Consider the following 17,721-nt stretch of genomic DNA (forward strand, 5'->3'; position numbering starts at 1 on the left):
GGGCGGTCGCTGCGGTCTCCGGAGGCGAATACAGATCGCCACCACAACCCTCTCCACGGACCCCGTGCGGCCAGCGGGCGCCGCCATCTTCCTTCTCCAGGGCCTCCGGGCACCGCCATCTTGTCCCGCGGACGCCACGTGCGATGGATGGGCGCCGCCATTTTGTGCACCCCCAGCCATGTGCGACCAGTGGGTGCCGCCATCTTGGATGGACTCCCAGGACTCCAGTTCGGCTGACCACACACCGCCCGAAGAGAACATCCAACTGCTGCCACGATTAGCCTCGGTGACCCTGGACCAGTCTCGGCCCCGAACACTCTCGACTGCTACGACGACGGTGCTTATCAATGGGCATGAAACGCCCTGCCTAATCAACTCTGGGAGCACGGAGAGCTTCATACACCCCGACACGGCAAGGCGCTGTTCTCTCCCCGTCCACCCCGTTAATCAAAAAATCTCCCTGGCCTCCAGATCTCACTCAGTAGAGATCAAGGGGTTTTGTGTAGCTAACCTCACGGTCCAGGGAAGGGAGTTCAAAAACTACCGAAAACTCCGTCATTCCTCACCTCTGCGCAGCCACACTCCTAGGGTTGGACTTTCAGTGCAACCTCCAAAGTCTAACTTTCAAATTCGACAGCCCTATACCCCCCTCACTGTCTGCAGCCTCGCAACCCTCAAGGTCGATCCGCCTTCCCCGAATTGCAAACCAGTCGCCACTAGGAGCAGACGGTACAGTGCCCAGGACCGGATCTTCATTAGGTCAGAGGTCCAACGGTTACTGAGGGAAGGTGTTATTGAGGCTAGCAACATCCCCTGGAGAGCTCAAGTAGTGGTTGTAAAGACTGGGGAGAAGCATAGGATGGTCATCGACTACAGTCAGCCCATCAACAGGTTTATGCAGCTGGACGCGTTCCCTCTCCCCCGCATATCCGACCTGGTCAACAGGATCTCACAATACAAGGTCTTTTCCACGGTGGATCTTAGGTCCGCCTACCACCAGCTCCCCATCCGCACTAGTGACCGCAAATACACTGCCTTCAAAGCATATGGGCGGCTCTACCTCTTCTTAAGGGTTCCCTTCGGTGTCACTAATGGGGTCTCGGTCTTCCAACGAGAGATGGACCGAATAGTTGACCGGTACGGTTTACGGGCCACATTCCCATACCTCGATAATGTCACCATCTGCGGCCACGACCAGCAGGACCATGATACCAACCTCCGAAAATTCCTCCAGACCGCAAAAATCCTTAACCTCACGTATAACAAGGATAAATGCGTGTTCATCACCGACCACCTAGCCATCCTTGGCTACGTAGTGCGTAATGGAGTTATAGGCCCCGAGCCTGAACGCATGCGCCCCCTTATGGAGTTCCTCCTACCGCATTGCTCCAAGGCCCTGAAGCGCTGCCTAGATTTTTTTTCCTACTATGCCCAATGGGTCCTCAACTATGCGGACAAGGCCCATTCACTGATCCAATCCACAGTTTTTCCCCTGTCGATAGAGGCCCGCCAGGCCTTCAGCCGCATCAAAGCAGACATTGCAAAGTCCACGATGCACGCCATCGACGAGTCCCTCCTCTTCCAGGTCGAGAGCGACTCGTCCGACGTAGCTCTGGCGGCCACCCTCAACCAAGCGGGCAGACCCGTGGCCTTCGTCTTACGCACCCTCCACGCCTCCGAAATCCGCTATTCCTCTGTGGAAAAGGAGGCCCAAGCCATAGTAGAAGCTGTGCGACATTGGAGGCATTACCTGGCCGGCAGGAGATTCTCTCTCCTCACTGACCAACGGTCGGTTGCTTTCATGTTCGATAATGCACAGCGGGGCAAGATAAAAAATGACAAGATCTTACGGTGGAGGATCGAACTCTCCACCTCCAACTATGAGATCTTGTATCGTCCTGGGAAGCTAAATGAGCCTCCTGATGCCCTATCCCGCGGCACATGTGCCAACGCATAAGTGGACCGCCTCCGAGCCCTCCACGAGGACCTCTGCCACCCGGGGGGGGGTCACTCGACTTTTCCACTTCATCAAGACCCACAACCTGCCCTACTCCATCGAGGAGGACAGGACAGCCACCAGGAATTGCCAAATCTGTGCAGAGTGCAAGCCGCACTTCTACCGACCAGAGAAAGCGCACCTGATAAAGGCTTCCCATTCCTTTGAACGCCTCAGTATGGATTTCAAAGGCCCCCTCCCTTCCACCGACCACAACACGTACTTCCTGAACGTGATTGACGAGTACTCCGGTTCCCATTCGCCATCCCCTGCTCCGACATGACCGTAACCACCATCATAAAAGCCCTCTATTGTATCCTTACGCTGTTCGGTTTCCCCGCCTGCATACACAGTGATAGGGGGTCCTCCTTTATGAGCGACGAACTGCGTCAATTCCTGCTCAGCAAGGGCATAGCTTCGAACAGGACGACCAGTTACAACCCCCGGAGTAACGGACAGGTAAAGAGGGAGAACGGAACGGTCTGGAAGACAGTCCTGCGGTCCAGGAATGTCCCAGTCTCCCGCTGGCAGGAAGTCCTCCCGGATGCCCTCCACTCCATCCGGTCACTGCTCTGTACCACGACCAACCAAACACCTCACGAACGTCTCCTTGTCTTTCCCAGGAAGTCCTCCTCTGGTACTTTGCTCCTGACCTGGCTGGCAGCTCCCGGACCCATCCTGCTCTGAAAACACGTGCGGGCGCACAAATCGGACCCATTGCTCGAGAGGGTCCATCTCCTCCACGCTACCCCTCAGAACGCCTACGTGGCGCACCTGGACGGCCGACAGGATACCGTCTCCCTACGGGACCTGGCGCCCGCTGGATCCCCACACACACCCCAGGCACCAGTCCCACATTCCCTTCACAAACTCCCGAAACTTGCGGGCAGCCGAAACCACGCTCCCGGAGTCACAGACGCACGAACCTCCACCGGCACCACCACCAAAGCTACGACAATCGCAGTGGACGACCAGGGCCCCCGATCGACTAATTGCTTCATTTTGAAATGTACATTACTGTTGTAAATAGTTAAGATGTAATACGGCAAAATGTTGTGCGGAGGTATTACGGTACCTTCATAACTGTAACTTCTACCACATTACCACGTTGTAATATGAAGCCACCACCTCTGCCGGACTCTTTTTTAACAGGGGGTGAATGTCGTCGTCTGTGTTAGAAGGATACGGTACCTGGTAATGCTGGAATACCATTGATGGAGAATGTACTTGTTCCCATTGATTAAGCCTGTTTGTTAGCTCCACCCTGCAAGGCGGGGTATAAGAGCCCGTGCCGCCCCAGCAGCTTTCTTCTGTACCTGCGCTGCTGGGGGGAAACAGCTAGCATATTAAAGCCTTCAATTGTCTCCAATCTCGCTTCTGGAGTTATTGATTGCGCATCAGTCCTTACTTCAGCCAAATGGATTTATCAGCAACAATAATGCATGTGACTAGACACATTCAGAGCAATACTGCATGCAAAATGTTACAGTATTCATGAAGCGAATAAACGTTGAGTAGCATAAGGAATAGCTGTATACTTTTATGGAAAGCTCAAGAAACCTAACAGTGAATATCTCCTGAAAACATATTATCCTATAGATTATGAATACTTAAGCTATGTATTATTTCAAATATGAGCAGAAGAGTTCTCTCCACTGTCCTGGCCAATATTTATTCCTCACCCAACATGTAAAGACAAATTAACTGGTCACTAAACATTGTTTGTGGGAAGTGCAAATTGGACTGCTGTATTTCCCATATTGCAACAGTGACTACATTTCAAAAGTATTTCATTGCCTGAAATTTTTAGATGTTCTGATGTCATGACAGACGCTATCAAGAGTTGAATTCTTTCACAATATGCATTTCAAGAAAGGCTGAGGGATGTTGTAATCAGTAGCTTTGGGCAACTTTAATATTTATTCAACACAACCTTTGCTGAGGCTGGTCCTTATTAGTGAATTTACAGTGTGATGTTATACTGATGAATGTCCTGACTTCTATGACAGCCTGGAGCCAAAATGATGATTCTGCCTCCGGAGTGTCTGAGAACCACCAAAGGAGATGGATGATTCCTTCCTCAAGCAATGATCCTCTTCTGCTATTACCCCAACTAAACAGCAGAGGACAGATGTGTTATCTGGAATATTTGATTGTCTCAATCTGAACTTGTTCTGTTTTGCTGAATATTTATCCAACTGCTTTTGGAAAGAGCTAAGCAACACAAACTCAGCTTTCCTGTTACCTGTATTGATCTTCTGCCTGGTGGGGAAAGTTTATTTTAATCAGTAGACGCACTTGACGTTTGTTAATTTTAAATCATTCGTCCACTTCTATCAGCATCAGTGTGTATCTCTCGGCATTGTAAAGAGCTGAGTCATGCCTTCCTGCAGTCTTTCATCCAGTGGTTTCTTGGCCAGTTTAGACTATAAAGCTGACAGGCAGCTTGTTGTAATTAGTATTGAAAGGTAATGAAGCCCAAACAGGAATATGGGAGAAAGGGGTTCCCTTCAGCTGCAACCTGTCTGCGATTGTGTGACAGTTTGTGGATGAAGCCAGATGGATTCAATTTTTGATCAATTGTAATGTATTCACTTTGAATAAGCAGTGGGCAGGCTATTTATGTCAGAATCATTCCCTGATGTGAAATTGTTGCACAGTACTCAGGATAAGATAGTGCAATTTGAATTGTTTTTTGCTTGGCATCTACAGTATGTAACATTTCATAAAATCACCTAACAACAGAACCCATTGGATAATTTTTATTGCAGAGTAACCTACGATCATCACCACATCCTAAATATATTGCAGGAGGAATTAGTAACGCCTTTTTGGAGTAGGTTATTTTCCAAAGAACTAAAGTTAAGTGCTTGATTGCCGTGCCATTAAACCTTACTGGGAACAGAACGTATCAGTGAACTCTTTCAATCAATATTTTTAAATGGAGTGGAACTCTGACCGATTGTTGCCTTTTTGTGGTTGAATTTGGATGCTGGGACTTCTGGGCAAGTAAAATTCCAAGCATTGTCTGGCATCTTTGAATCTGTCTATATATATATGGGGCGAGATTCTCCACTCCCGCGCCGGTTGGGAGAATCGCCTGGGCCGCCAAAATTTCCCGGGACGCCGGTCCGACGCCCTCCCGTGATTCTCCCAAGCGGCGGGAACGGCCCCATCGAGTTCCGCGGGCCGGAGAGTTGCCGGAGACACCCAAAATGGCGATTTTCCGGCACCCCCGCTATTCTCAGGCCCGGATGGGCCGAGCGGCCAGGCCAAAACGGCGGGTTCCCCCCGGCACCGTCCACACCTGGTTGCTGCCGTCGGGAACAGCGCGCAAACGCTGGGGGGGCGGCCTGCGGGGTGGCGAGGGGGGATCCTGCACCGGGGGGGTACCTCAAATGTGGGGTGGCCCGCGATCGGTGCCCACCGATCGTCGGGCCGTCCTCTCTGAAGGAGGACCTCCTTCCTTCCGCGGCCCCGCAAGATCCGTCCGCCATCTTCTTGCGGGGCAGACTTAGAGAGGATGGCAACCATGCGCGGGTGACGCCAGTTATGCGGCGCCGGCAGCGTCATCTATGCGGCGCCGCCTTTACGCGGCGACAAGGCCTGGCGCGTGTAGATGACGTGGCTCCGATCCTAGCCCTTTGTCGGGGCCTCAATCGTTCGGGATTGGGGCCGTTTCGCGCCGTCGTGAACCTCGACGGCGTTCGCGATGGCATGGGCATTTCGGCGCGGGAATGGAGAATCCCGCCCAGGTTTCTGGAACATACCTCTTCATTCACCTGAGGAAGGAGCAGCGCTCCGAAAGCTAGTGACATCAAAACAAACCTGTTGGACCTTAACCTGGTGTTGTAAAACTTCATAACTGTAGTTGTAATGGAGATGTTTGACGCGATTCAGTGGAAACATTTCTAAGTCTGGTTACGGGGGCGTTTAGCGGGGTGTTTCTCGGCGGCTGCAGTGCCAAGATTGACTCCCCTATTCAATCACGTTTTGCCATTTTCTTGGGCCTCGGGGAGTTTATGCCCGTTGAAGCCATACATTAGCAGATTTCCTGCACAGGGGAGCTGAGCTCGACAGCAGGACCGGCTCCTCGCAGATTAGAGCGCCACAACCTCTGGCGGTGCCGGCCTGGCACCCAGGCACCTTGTCACTGCCAGCCTGGCACCCTGGAAGTGCCATATTGGCACTGACATTGTGCCTGGGTGACATTGCCAGGGCGCCAGACTGGCAGTGCCAAGGTACCCAGGTGCCAGGCGGTGTGCCAGGGTACTACCCTACCATGTTGGTGGAAACCAGTGCTAAATAGCACCCGGTTGCGGTCTCGCAGGCATGGCCATTGACTCCCGGGCACAGGGTGCATACGGCGTCTGGGTATTTAAATAAGCCTAATGGTTCATTTAAAGCTCATTATCCGGATCATGCCCAGTGAGGGCGTATCCAGATTGTGCCGGCCATATCAAGTTGGGTGACGAGCGATCGGCCTGGCACAGAGCCCGATTTGCGGCTTTCGCGGGATTCACCCATTGCACCTGGCTCTGCACCGCGTGCAACATGGTGGCTGAATGGCGGCCATTATACCAGGTGATAGGAGGCTGTAAAGGAACACCTACTGATTAGTGCATTTATGTAGATGAAAGGTGCGGTTTTGCCCTGATATCCAGAAACACTTCGAGAGTGAGATGTCTTGTTTGGCGAGCAATCTTTATTACAAACTGCCTCCAAAGGTGAATGTACTTAGCATGTCAGATTACCTTGCTCAAGTTCCAGTTTAAACCTAGAGTGGATTGTGTGCAGCACTGTTCATTCCATTACTAAATTATCACAATAGTAACTGACCTTTCAATCCACCTCCTGTCATCATTTTGATTCATTTGCTCCTTAAAGGCATAAATGGTTTTCCACTAAATGCTATCTCTTTAATGAATTGCTGTGGTTCTTCTCTCATTTCATATAGATTGCAGCAGGAATGGCCTATATCGAGCGAATGAATTACATTCACCGAGATTTAAGGGCTGCTAATATACTTGTAGGAGAAAACCTTGTGTGCAAGATAGCAGATTTCGGACTGGCAAGACTTATTGAAGACAATGAATACACAGCACGACAAGGTACAATGTTCTGGTGGTTCTCCAGCTGTAGATCTACTAGAATTTTTTGAAGTTGAATATATATTTACATCAATAGTGCATTCATTTATTTTCAATCTACTTTACTTAAAATTTTACAGATGTTGTTTGCCTTATAGTGACTTATATCTTATCTCGTTGAGCAAATATTGAACATCTAAAGATAGATGGTTTTTTGAAGAATAAAGGGATTGAGGGTTATGGGGCGCGATTCTCCACTCCCACACCGGTTGGGAGAATCGCCTGGGCCGCCAACATTTCCGGGGACGCCGGTCCGACGCCCTCCCGCGATTCTCCCAAGCGGCGGGAATGGCCTGGTCGAGTTTCGCGGGCCGCAGGCCGGAGAATCGCCGGAGGCACCCAAAATGGCGATTCTCCGGCACCCCCGCTATTCTGAGGCCCGGATGGGCCGAGCGGCCAGGCCAAAACAGCGGGTTCCCCCCGGCGCCATCCACACCTGTTCGCTGCAGTCGTGGGCGGTGCGTGAACGCTGGGGGGGGGGCGGCCTGTGGGGGGGCGAGGGGGGATCCTGCACCGGGCTTCACCTGGAATGTGGGGTGGCCCGCGATCGGTGCACACCGATCGTCGGGCCATCCTCTCTGAAGGAGGACCTCCTTCCTTCCACGGCCCCGCAAGATCCGTCCCCCATCTTCTTGCGGGGCGGATTTAGAGAGGACGACAACCACGCATGCGCGGATGACGCCCGTTATGCGGCGCCGGCCGCATCATCTATGCGGCGCCGCTTTTACGCGGGCGACAAGGCCTGGCGCATGTAGATGAAGCGGCCCCGATCCTGGCCCATTGTCAGGGCCTGAATCGGTCGGGACCGGGGCCGTTCCGCGCCGTCGTGAACCTCGACGGCATTCACGACGGCGCGGCCACTTCGGCGTGGGAGTGGAGAGTCCGGCCCATGGTGTTGGGGCCGGAAAGTGGAGCTGAGTCAACAAAAGATCAGCCATGATCTCATTGAATGGCGGAGCAGGCTCGAGGGGCCAGATGGCCTATTACTGCTCCTAGTTCTTATGTTCTTTTTTTTCACCCTTAAAATCTCCCCCACCAACCTCTCCCTCTCTCTCTTCTCCCTGTGGGCCCTAATGGAGATTAGCTCTCCCCTGACCACCGCCTTCAACGCCTCCCAGACTACCCCCACCTACACCTCCCCGTTTTCGTTGGCCTACAAGTATCTTTCAATACACCCCCGCACACCCCCTCATCCGCCAACAGTCCCACATCAAGGCGCCACAGCGGGCGCTGGTCCCTCTCCTCCCCAACTCCAGCTCCACCCAATGCGGGGCTTGGTCCGAGATGGCTATGGCCAAGTATTCCGTTCCCCCCACTTTCGGGATTAGCGCCCTACTCAAAATGAAAAAATCTATCCGGGAGTAGGCTCTATGGGCGTGGGAAAAGAAGGAAAATTCCCTGGCCTGCGGCCTGGCAAACCTCCATGGATCCACTCCCCCCATCTGGTCCATAAACCCCCTGAGCACCTTGGCCGCAGTCGGCCTCTTACCCGTCTTGGACCTAGAACGGTCCAGTGCTGGGTCCAGCACCGTGTTGAAGTCCCCCCCCCCCCGATTATCAAGCTTCCTAGCTCCAAATCCGGAATCCGACCCAACATGCATTTCATAAATCCGGCATAATCCTAATTCGGGGCATATACGTTCACCAGTACCACCCGCACCCCCTGAAACCTAACACTCAGAATCACATTTCGACCTCCATTATCCGCTACAATATTCAGTGCCTCGAACGACACCCGCTTCCCCAGCAGTATTGCAACCCCTCTGTTCTTCGCATCCAGCCCTGAATGAAAGACCTGCCCTACCCATCCCTTTCTCAGCCTAACCTGATCTGCCACCTTTATGTGTGTCTCCTGGAGCATAACCACGTCTGCCTTCAGTCCCTTTAAGAGCGCGAACACCAGGGACCCCTTGACCGGCCCGTTCAGGCCCCTCACATTCCAAGTTAGCAGCCGGATCAGGGGGCTACTCGCCTCGCACCCCCCCCCCTGCCGACTAGCCATCTCCTTTTCTAGGTCAACCACGTGCCCGCGCCTCCCGCACCCTCCAGTCCCCCAGGCGGCGGACCCCCGTCCCGACCACCTCTCCTACTTCCAGCTCCCCTTTGGCCAATGCAGCAGCAACCCAATTCCCCCCTCCCCCCCACTAGATCCTCATCTAGCCATTTTGCTCCCCCCATGACACTCCCGTAAGTCAGCTGACTCCTGCTGACCCCGGTCTCTCCCGCCATTCCATCGACCCCCCAGTGTGAGAATCCCCCCATCCCTTGGCAATCAGTGTGCACTCCTCTCCAGCACTGCCCTTCCCCCCCAGCCCCGCCCCCATCCTTCCCTAGCACGGGAAAAAGCCCGCGCTTTCCGTCTGAGCCGGCCCCGCCCCCTCTGCCGCAGCTCCTTTTTGCGGCCTTACCCCAACTCCCCATCCCCGGGCCTCCACCCCCCCTTCCTCTGTGGGGCCCTGCCCCTCCAACACCGATGCCCACGCTCTCCCACAGCCCCCACATCAAATCCATTCACCCATCCCCACCCAGCACCGAAACAAAAGGAACATTCCCCAAACGCGGTAAACACAGTAAACATCCCCCCACGGCAATACCTCAGTTTGAGTCCAACTTTTCAGCCTGTACAAAGTTCCATGCCTCATCAGGCGTTTCAAAATAGTGGTGCCGATCTTGGAGCGTGACCCACAATCGCGCTGGCTGCAGCATCCCAAACTTCACCCCCTTCCGACGGAGAACCGCCTTAGCCCGGTTAAAACCAGCTCTCTTCTTAGCCACCTCCGCACTCCAGTCCTGGTAAATTCGGATCTCCGTGTTCTCCCACCTGCTGCTCTGTTCTTTTTTGGCCCATCTCAGGACACACTCCCTGTCCATAAAGTGGTGGAACCTCACCACTACAGCCCTTGGCGGCTCGTTGGCTTTGGGTCTCCTTGCCAGGATCCGATGAGCCCCATCCAGCTTTAGGAGCCTCGGGAAAGCTCCCGCGCCCATCAGCGAATTGAGCATCGTGCTCATATATGCCCCGGCATCGGGCCCCGCCACTCCTTCAGGGAGACCCAGAATCCGAAGATTCTTCCTCCTCGACCTATTCTCCAGGTCCTCAAATTTTTCCTGCCACCTCTTGTGCAGCGCCTCATGCGCCTCCACCTTCACCGCCAGGCCCAAGATCTTGTCCTCGTTCTCCAAGGCTTTTTGCCGCACCTCCTGGATCGCCGCCTCTTGGGCCTTCTGGGTCTCCACAAGCTTCTCAATCGCCGCCTTCATTGGCGCCAACATTTCTGTCTCCAGCTCCGCAAAGCAGAGTTTAAGGAATTCCTGTTGCTCCTGCGACCACTGCGCCCATGCTGTTTGGTCTCCACCCGCCGCCATCTTGCTTCTCCTCCCTCGCACTTTCCGATGCACCAGGAACGCTTTTTTAACCGCTCCACTCCTGGTCCAATCTATGTAATGTTGGGGGAACCTTGCTGTCACCTTCCCACACTGGGAGCCATGGAACAATTGCCACTGGGGCCCCTATGAAGAGCCCAAAAGTCCGTTCCCGGCGGGAGCTGCCGAACGTGCGACCTACCTAGGCATAGCCGCAACCGGAAGTCTGTTCTTATGTTCATATCCATTAATGGGATAGCAGTGTGACCAATTCTTATGAAATAAAATAAAGAAACACTGACTGTGGGCCGGGAGTGGTGATGAGGGTTTGTTGGGGGGGGGGCGGGGGGGTTTGCCGGAGACCATTACAGCAGTTAGTGTAAGGAGTGGAGTCACAACATTATCCTCTCACGGTTGGGCAATCATAGACTTGGAATCCTGTTTAAATCACTCAGTAGAGGCTCCCAAGCTCAGTCTCGTGCATGCTGCTGTAGGAATATGAGACAAAAGACTTAATGTAAAGAACCTGGGACAAACAGTCAAAATAAAGGGCAACCCTTAAAATACAAGACAGTTGGTCACAAATGCAAGATAGTAAGAAGTCTTACAACACCAGGTTAAAATCCAACAGATTTGTTTTGAATCACTACCTTTCGGAGCACTGCTCCTTCCTCAGGTGCAGGAGCAGTGCTCCGAAAGCTAGTGATTCAAAACAAACCTGTTGGGCTATAACTTGCTGTTGTAAGACTTCTTACTGTGCTCACCCCAGTCCAATGCCAGCACCTCCACAACATTGCAAGTTAGACAGAGCGTAGGGTTTCATTGGTCTCCTAATTTTAGGATCAGTACAGGTTGTTCCACAGCTCCCCTCATGTACCAAAAAGTCAAAGTTCTGGGTCGATATCCCAACGATCCTGTATTTGAGGTAGTTATCCCATATCCAAGGTGTTTGTTGCTGGGACAACTTTGTTACGTATTTCAGATCTGTGCCTCTTGTGCATGTGCAAAGTGTTCCGCTGCCAGTTCCCCAGACGACACCCTCCCCAGGCGAGCTTCCAATTTTTACAGAAGCCTGTGTGTCCCTTGTGAATGTGTTCCTTAATCTTTTCCCCTAATTACACTGAGCATGAGTATGGGGAGGAATAAAGAATCCTGTAGGCCCCGTTTCGGCTCATTTACAACCAGTTATTGCGGGAGCCAGTGCATGGCTGCCTGCAAAGTCGCCAATGACAGGGGAAGTTTGGGCAGTGGATGTTGTATCCCAAAATTGATCCTTCTTGATCCTGTTTTATGCCCAGAAAAATCCCAACAAGCAAAAGAAATGGTTAGATGTGAAATAAGTCATGATTAGAGCATAATTAATATAGAAATGGTGTTCCCAAACCTACAGAAACTTACTGCAGCTCAAAAACACCATCTCTGATCTTTAATTCTATGTGCTAAATATCTCCACAGCCCAAAATCACAGGCAACTAGGATCCATATCTTTTTTTTTTTAATTTATTTTTTGAAAAGTATTTTTATTGAGGTTTTGCAGAATTTTTCATAATAAAACAATAGTAACAATAATAACAAAACAAACTAGAGTGAACATTAACATAGTGCAAAAAGAGAATATAAAATAACAATTAAATAGACATTACCCCACGCGACTCAATCTTCCCACACCATCCCAATGAATCACTCCCCCCCACCCCCCACGGATTGCTGCTGTTGCTGACATTTTAATTTTCCCCGAGAATGTCGACGAATGGCTGCCACCTCCGACTGAACCCTAGCGAGACCCTCTTAAGGCAAACTTTATTTTCTCGAGGCTGAGAAACAGAGCCATGTCGTTAACCCAAGTCTCTACACTCGGGGGCTTCGAGTCCCTCCACATTAATAAAATCTGTCTCCGGGCTACTAGGGAGGCAAAGGTCAAGACGTTGGCCTCTTTCGCCCCCTGAACTCCCGGGTCTTCTGACACTCCAAAGATTGCTATGTCTGGACTCGGCACCACCCGTGTGTTAAGCACCTTGGACATTGCCCTCGCGAACCCTTGCCAGAACTCTCTAAGCTCCGGGCATGCCCAAAACATGTGGACATGGTTTGCAGGGCTGCCCTTGCACGTCATAGTAACAATAATAACAAAACAAAACAAAACGTAGTGTCTTCTACCCCAAAAATCTTGCTCATTCTCGCTGCCGTCATGTGTGCCCGGTGGACCACCTTAAATTGAATTAGACTGAGCCTGGTACATGATGAGGAGTGAATTGTTGGGTACGCTGAGACACAGACGAACCAACACAGTTGCGAATGGTACAATGCAGTTTTATTTCATTTAACTATTGACATAATAAACACTGGTACTCAGCACATGGTGACTGTCTGAGTGGCTGGCAATGAGGTCTTGTGCCCTGAGCCGTCTCCTGCTGGACTCCCCAGGAAGTGTCGTGTTCCTTGTTTTGTACTGTGTATGCCCGTGTCTGTGATTGGCTGTCGTGTTGTGTGTGCTAATTGGTCCGTTGATCTGTCCATCATTATGTGTGTATGTATGTGCTGTGATGTTCACTTGAATATCATGACATCCCCCTTTTTTTACAAGATTATGCGCCTACGTGGTTATAAATAGAGATGTGTACTGAGTGCAGCTAAATGTGTGTGTGAATAATATTTACAGCATGTACATGGGGCTTAACTATATACAAGGGGCGATGTCGGGTGTGACATAATAACAAGGTTGTACCATAACAAAGAACGGGGAAATGTGGAACGATAAAACAAATTCCTGTAATGATAAGAACATAAACATGTTAACACAGTGGTTGCATGAGTTCAACGTGTAAACAGTCTCATAAGTCCAGTCTAGTAGGTGGGCGACGAATTCGGGTTGACCGCCTCAAGGGTAGGTCTGGAACCACCAGCTGAGGTGTGGGCCTGGCCACGGGCGACGACGGAAGGGGCATGGTAGCAGGCAGCTCCACAAAGTCGCTATCAGGAACAACAGGAGGACACGGTGTCAGTGTAAGGTCTCATAGCGAGCGTGGAAGTAGGCGAAGAGCCTGGCGCCTACGAACGGATCCATCAGGCATGCGAACCAGGAACGAGCGGGGAGCCACGCGTCGGAGAACTTCGGCAGGTGCTGACCAGCCACCTTCTGGTAGGTGGATGCGGACTTCGTCTCCAGGGGCCAGGGCAGGAAGATCAGTTGCCCATGTGTCATATGACCTCTTCTGGCGACCGCACTGCATCCTGTGCAGTACCGGAGCATGGTCGATTGTGGGCATCAGAATGGAAGGCACAGTGGTCCTGAGGGCGCAACCCATCAGCAGCTGGGCTGGTGAGAGACCAGTGGTTAGTGGGGCCGAGCGATAGGCCAGCAGGGTGAGGCAGAAATCCGATCCGGCAGCAGCAGCCTTGCAGAGGAGCCGCTTGACAATGTGAACGCCCTTCTCTGCCTTTCCATTGGACTGGGGGTGCAGAGGGCTGGACATCGCGTGTGTAAAGCCATATGAGGCAGCAAACGATGACCATTCCTGGCTGGTGAAACAGGACCCATTGTCCGACATGACAGTCATCGGAATGCCGTGGCGAGCGAAGTGTCTTTGCAAGCCCTTATGACAGCAGACAACGTCAAATCGTGCAGGCGTATGACTTCTGGGTAGTTGGAAAAGTAGTCAACGATGATGACATAGTCCGTGCCAAGCACGTGAAATAGGTCCACACCCACCTTCGCCCAGGGGGACGTCACCAGCTCATGGGGCAGAAGCATTTCAGGAGGTTGCACCGGCTGAAACCTTTGGCAGGTGGGACAGTTGAGCACCATGTTGGCAATATCGTCACTGATGCTCGGCCAGTATACCGCCTCTCGGGCCTTCCGTCTGGACTTCTCGACCCCCAGGTGGCCTTCGTGTAGTTGGTCGAGAACCAGCTTGTGCATGCTGTGCGGAATCACAATCCGGTCCAGCTTCAGAAGGACACCATCAATGACGGCCAGGTCATCTCGGACATTGTAGAACTGCGGGCACTGCCCTTTGAGCCACCCTCCCGTCATGTGGCGCATCACACGCTGTAGAAGGGGGTCGGCCGCAGTCTCTCGGCGAATACGGGCCAGACTGGAGTCGTCAGCTGGCAGATTTGCCGATGTGAAGGCCACCTGTGCCTCGACCTGACATACGAACCCCTCCGAATCTGGCGGCATGCTCACTGCTCTGGATAGGGCATCTGCAATGATAAGGTCCTTCCCTGGGGTGTAGACCAGTTGGAAGTCGTACCTCCTGAGTTTAAGTAGAATGCGCTGGAGGCGAGGGGTCATCTCGTTCAGGTCCTTGTTTATGATGCTGACCAGGGGGCGGTGGTCAGTTTCAACAGTGAACCGGGGAAGACGATATACATAATCATGGAACTTGCCTAAACTGGTTAGCAAGCCCAGGCACTCCTTTTCGATCTGCGCGTAGCGCTACTCTGTGGGGGTCATGGCTCGCGATGCATAGGCAACTGGGGCCCATGACGCCGTGTCATCCCGCTGCAGGAGCACTGCTCCAATGCCGGATTGGCTGGCATCAGTCGAGATTTTGGTGGCTCGAGACGTGTCAAAAAACGCCAATACCGGTGCAGTGGTGAGTTTGAGTTTGAGCTCCCTCCCATTCCAGCTGGTGTGTGTGTTGCCACTGGAACTCTGTGGACTTTTTGACGAGGTGGCGCCGAGCTGTCGTGTGGGAGGCAAGGTTGGGAATGAACTTCCCCAGGAAGCTGACCATGCCAAGGAAGCGTAGCACTGCTTTCTTGTCTGCCGGCTGTGGCATGGCTGTGATGGCGCTCACCTTGTCTGCATCTGGACGGACCCCTGACCGGGAAATATGGTCCCCCAGGAACTTCAGCTCAGTCTGGCCAAAGGAGCACTTGGCTCGGTTGAGGCGCAGGCCGTTTTCCCGTATGCAGGCAAAAACGCGTTGGAGACGATATATGTGCTCCTGTGGTGTGGTGGACCAGATGATGACGTCGTCCACGTATACGCGCACCCCTTCGATGCCTTCCATCATCTGCTCCATGATCCTATGAAAGACCTCGGATGCCAAGATGATGCCAAATGGCATCCAGTTGTAGCAGAACCTGCCGAAAGGGGTATTGAAGGTGCATAGCTTTCGGTTGGACGGATCGAGTTGGATCTGCCAAAACCCCTTAGAGGCATCCAGTTTCGTAAATATTTTCGCCCGGGCCATTTCGCTCGTGATCTCCTCCCGTTTGGGTATGGGATAATGTTCCCTCATGATATTGATTTGAGATCTTTTGGGTCAATACATATCCGGAGCTCACCGGAGGGCTTCTTGACACACACCATGGAGCTGACCCATGGCGTGGGCTCCGTGACCCTTGGTCCTGGAGATCCTGCAGCTTCTGCTTGAGGCTGTCTTTGAGTGGTGCAGGAACACTGCGAGGTGCGTGAATGACCGGGATGGCGTCTGGTTTGAGGTGAATTCGGTATGTGTATGGCAATGTTCCCATGCCCTCGAATGCCTCCTGGTTGTGGGCGAGGAGCGATTAGAGCTGTGCGTTGAACTCTGCATCCGGGAAGTCAGACGTGCTGTCTGGAGAGAGAGAGAGTCGACTCGTTGCACGAGGTGGAGAGCCTTGCATGCCTGTGCGCCCAGCAGGGAGTCCTTCGATGAGCCGACTACCTCGAACGAGAATGTGGCCGTGTGTGTGTTGTGTGTCACCTGGAGCTGGCAGGATCCCATAGCCGGGATAACGTTCCCATTGTAGTTGACCATCCTGCACCGGAATGGCCGGATTGGTGGTCTGACCTTCATGGCGTAGAAGGCTGACCATGCTATGAGGTTGTCGGAGGCGCCAGTGTCCAGGCAGAAAGTGATCGGCGATCGGTTGACCGTCAGGGTGGCACACCATTCATCACCCGGATTGATCGTGTTGACCCGGTTCCCATCAATGACTGCAACCCGGAAGGCGTCTCGGTCATCTGTGTCACCGGTCTGGATGTTGTCTGGGCAAGATTCGTAATGGGGAGGCTGAATGGTCCGCACGTCCCTGCTAGGTTGTCGGAGTTGTGGAAGACCGACAGGTTGAGCTGCTCGACAGTAAGCAGCGTAGTGGCTCACCTTGCCACAGCGTAGGCATTGTCGGGTTCTTGCGGGACATTGCCCTTTTAAATGTGCAGCTCCACAGTTGTCGCACGTCGTGACGTCATGCCGTTCGTTGCGCCACTGCGCATGCGCAGTTCGGTCTTGCGTCGAGCGCGCCTGCGCATCACGTCCCTCAGTGTTGCCGTAGGTTTTGGCGCGCACAAGCGCGGGAGGCCTCGAAAAACGCGCGAAACGGCTGCCCTTGTCCGGGCCGCGGGCCGGCAGGAACCCGATCGCCTGGACCCGTTCGGCCTCGTGGGGCACCTGGCTCGCCGATCCGGTCGCGTAGGACCCCCTCCGCGCCGATTCGGTCGCCTGAAATTGGGCATAGCGGCTAGTCGCGTTCTCGTGCAGGACACAGGCTTCAATTACAGAAGCTAAGGTTAGGCCTTTTATTTTTAAAAGCTGCTGGTGTAGGGTGCCCGAGGCGACCCCAAAAACGATCTGGTCCCGGATCATGGACTCTGAGGTGGTGTCGTAACCGCAGGACTGAGCGAGTATGCGGAGATGCGTCAGGAATGACTGAAAGAGCTCATTCCTTACCTTGCAGGCGCTGCTGGAAGACATACCTCTCAAAGCTCTCGTTGACCTCGACGTTGAAGTGTTGGTCTTGTATTTAGATTTGTCCTCTCCTTCTGGGAACACCAGGGAGTTGTAGACATGGATGGCGTGCTGACCTGCGGTGGTGAGGAGGATGGCGATCTTTCTTTTGTCCGAGGCGCTCTCTTTTTCGTTGGCTTCCAGAAAGAGTTCGAAACGCTGTTTGAACAACATCCAATTTACGCCAAGGTTCCCAGCGACTTGCAACGGCTGCGGTGTGTTGACGGTGTCCATGGCGCAGGATGGCAGATTTGTGGGTAGGTATTAATTCACTTCTGGTACCAGGAAGTGTTAGGTACTCTGAGACACAGACGAACCAACACAGTTGTGAATGGTACAACGCAGTTTTATTTCATTTAACTATTGACATAGTAAACTCTGGTACTCAGCACATGGTGACTTTCTGAGTGGCTGGCAATGAGGTCTTGTGCCCTGAGCCATCTCCTGCTGGACTCCCCAGGAAGTGTCGTGTTCCTTGTTTTGTACTGTGTAT

General features: G+C 52.8%; 1 protein-coding gene across 8 annotated transcripts in view; it reads left to right on the top strand.

The window, feature by feature from the left end:
- LOC140411434 (tyrosine-protein kinase Fyn-like) overlaps positions 1 to 17,721 on the top strand; it is a 461,382-nt gene that overhangs the window by 431,596 nt on the left and 12,065 nt on the right. For all 8 annotated transcript variants that reach the window (XM_072500549.1, XM_072500558.1, XM_072500552.1 and 5 more), the window contains one exon: positions 6,954 to 7,107. In XM_072500549.1, coding sequence (XP_072356650.1) covers positions 6,954 to 7,107 — 154 coding nt within the window. The remainder of the gene's footprint in view (positions 1 to 6,953; positions 7,108 to 17,721) is intronic.

Source organism: Scyliorhinus torazame, chromosome 1 (assembly GCF_047496885.1).
Source record: "Scyliorhinus torazame isolate Kashiwa2021f chromosome 1, sScyTor2.1, whole genome shotgun sequence".
Lineage (NCBI taxonomy): Eukaryota > Metazoa > Chordata > Chondrichthyes > Carcharhiniformes > Scyliorhinidae > Scyliorhinus > Scyliorhinus torazame.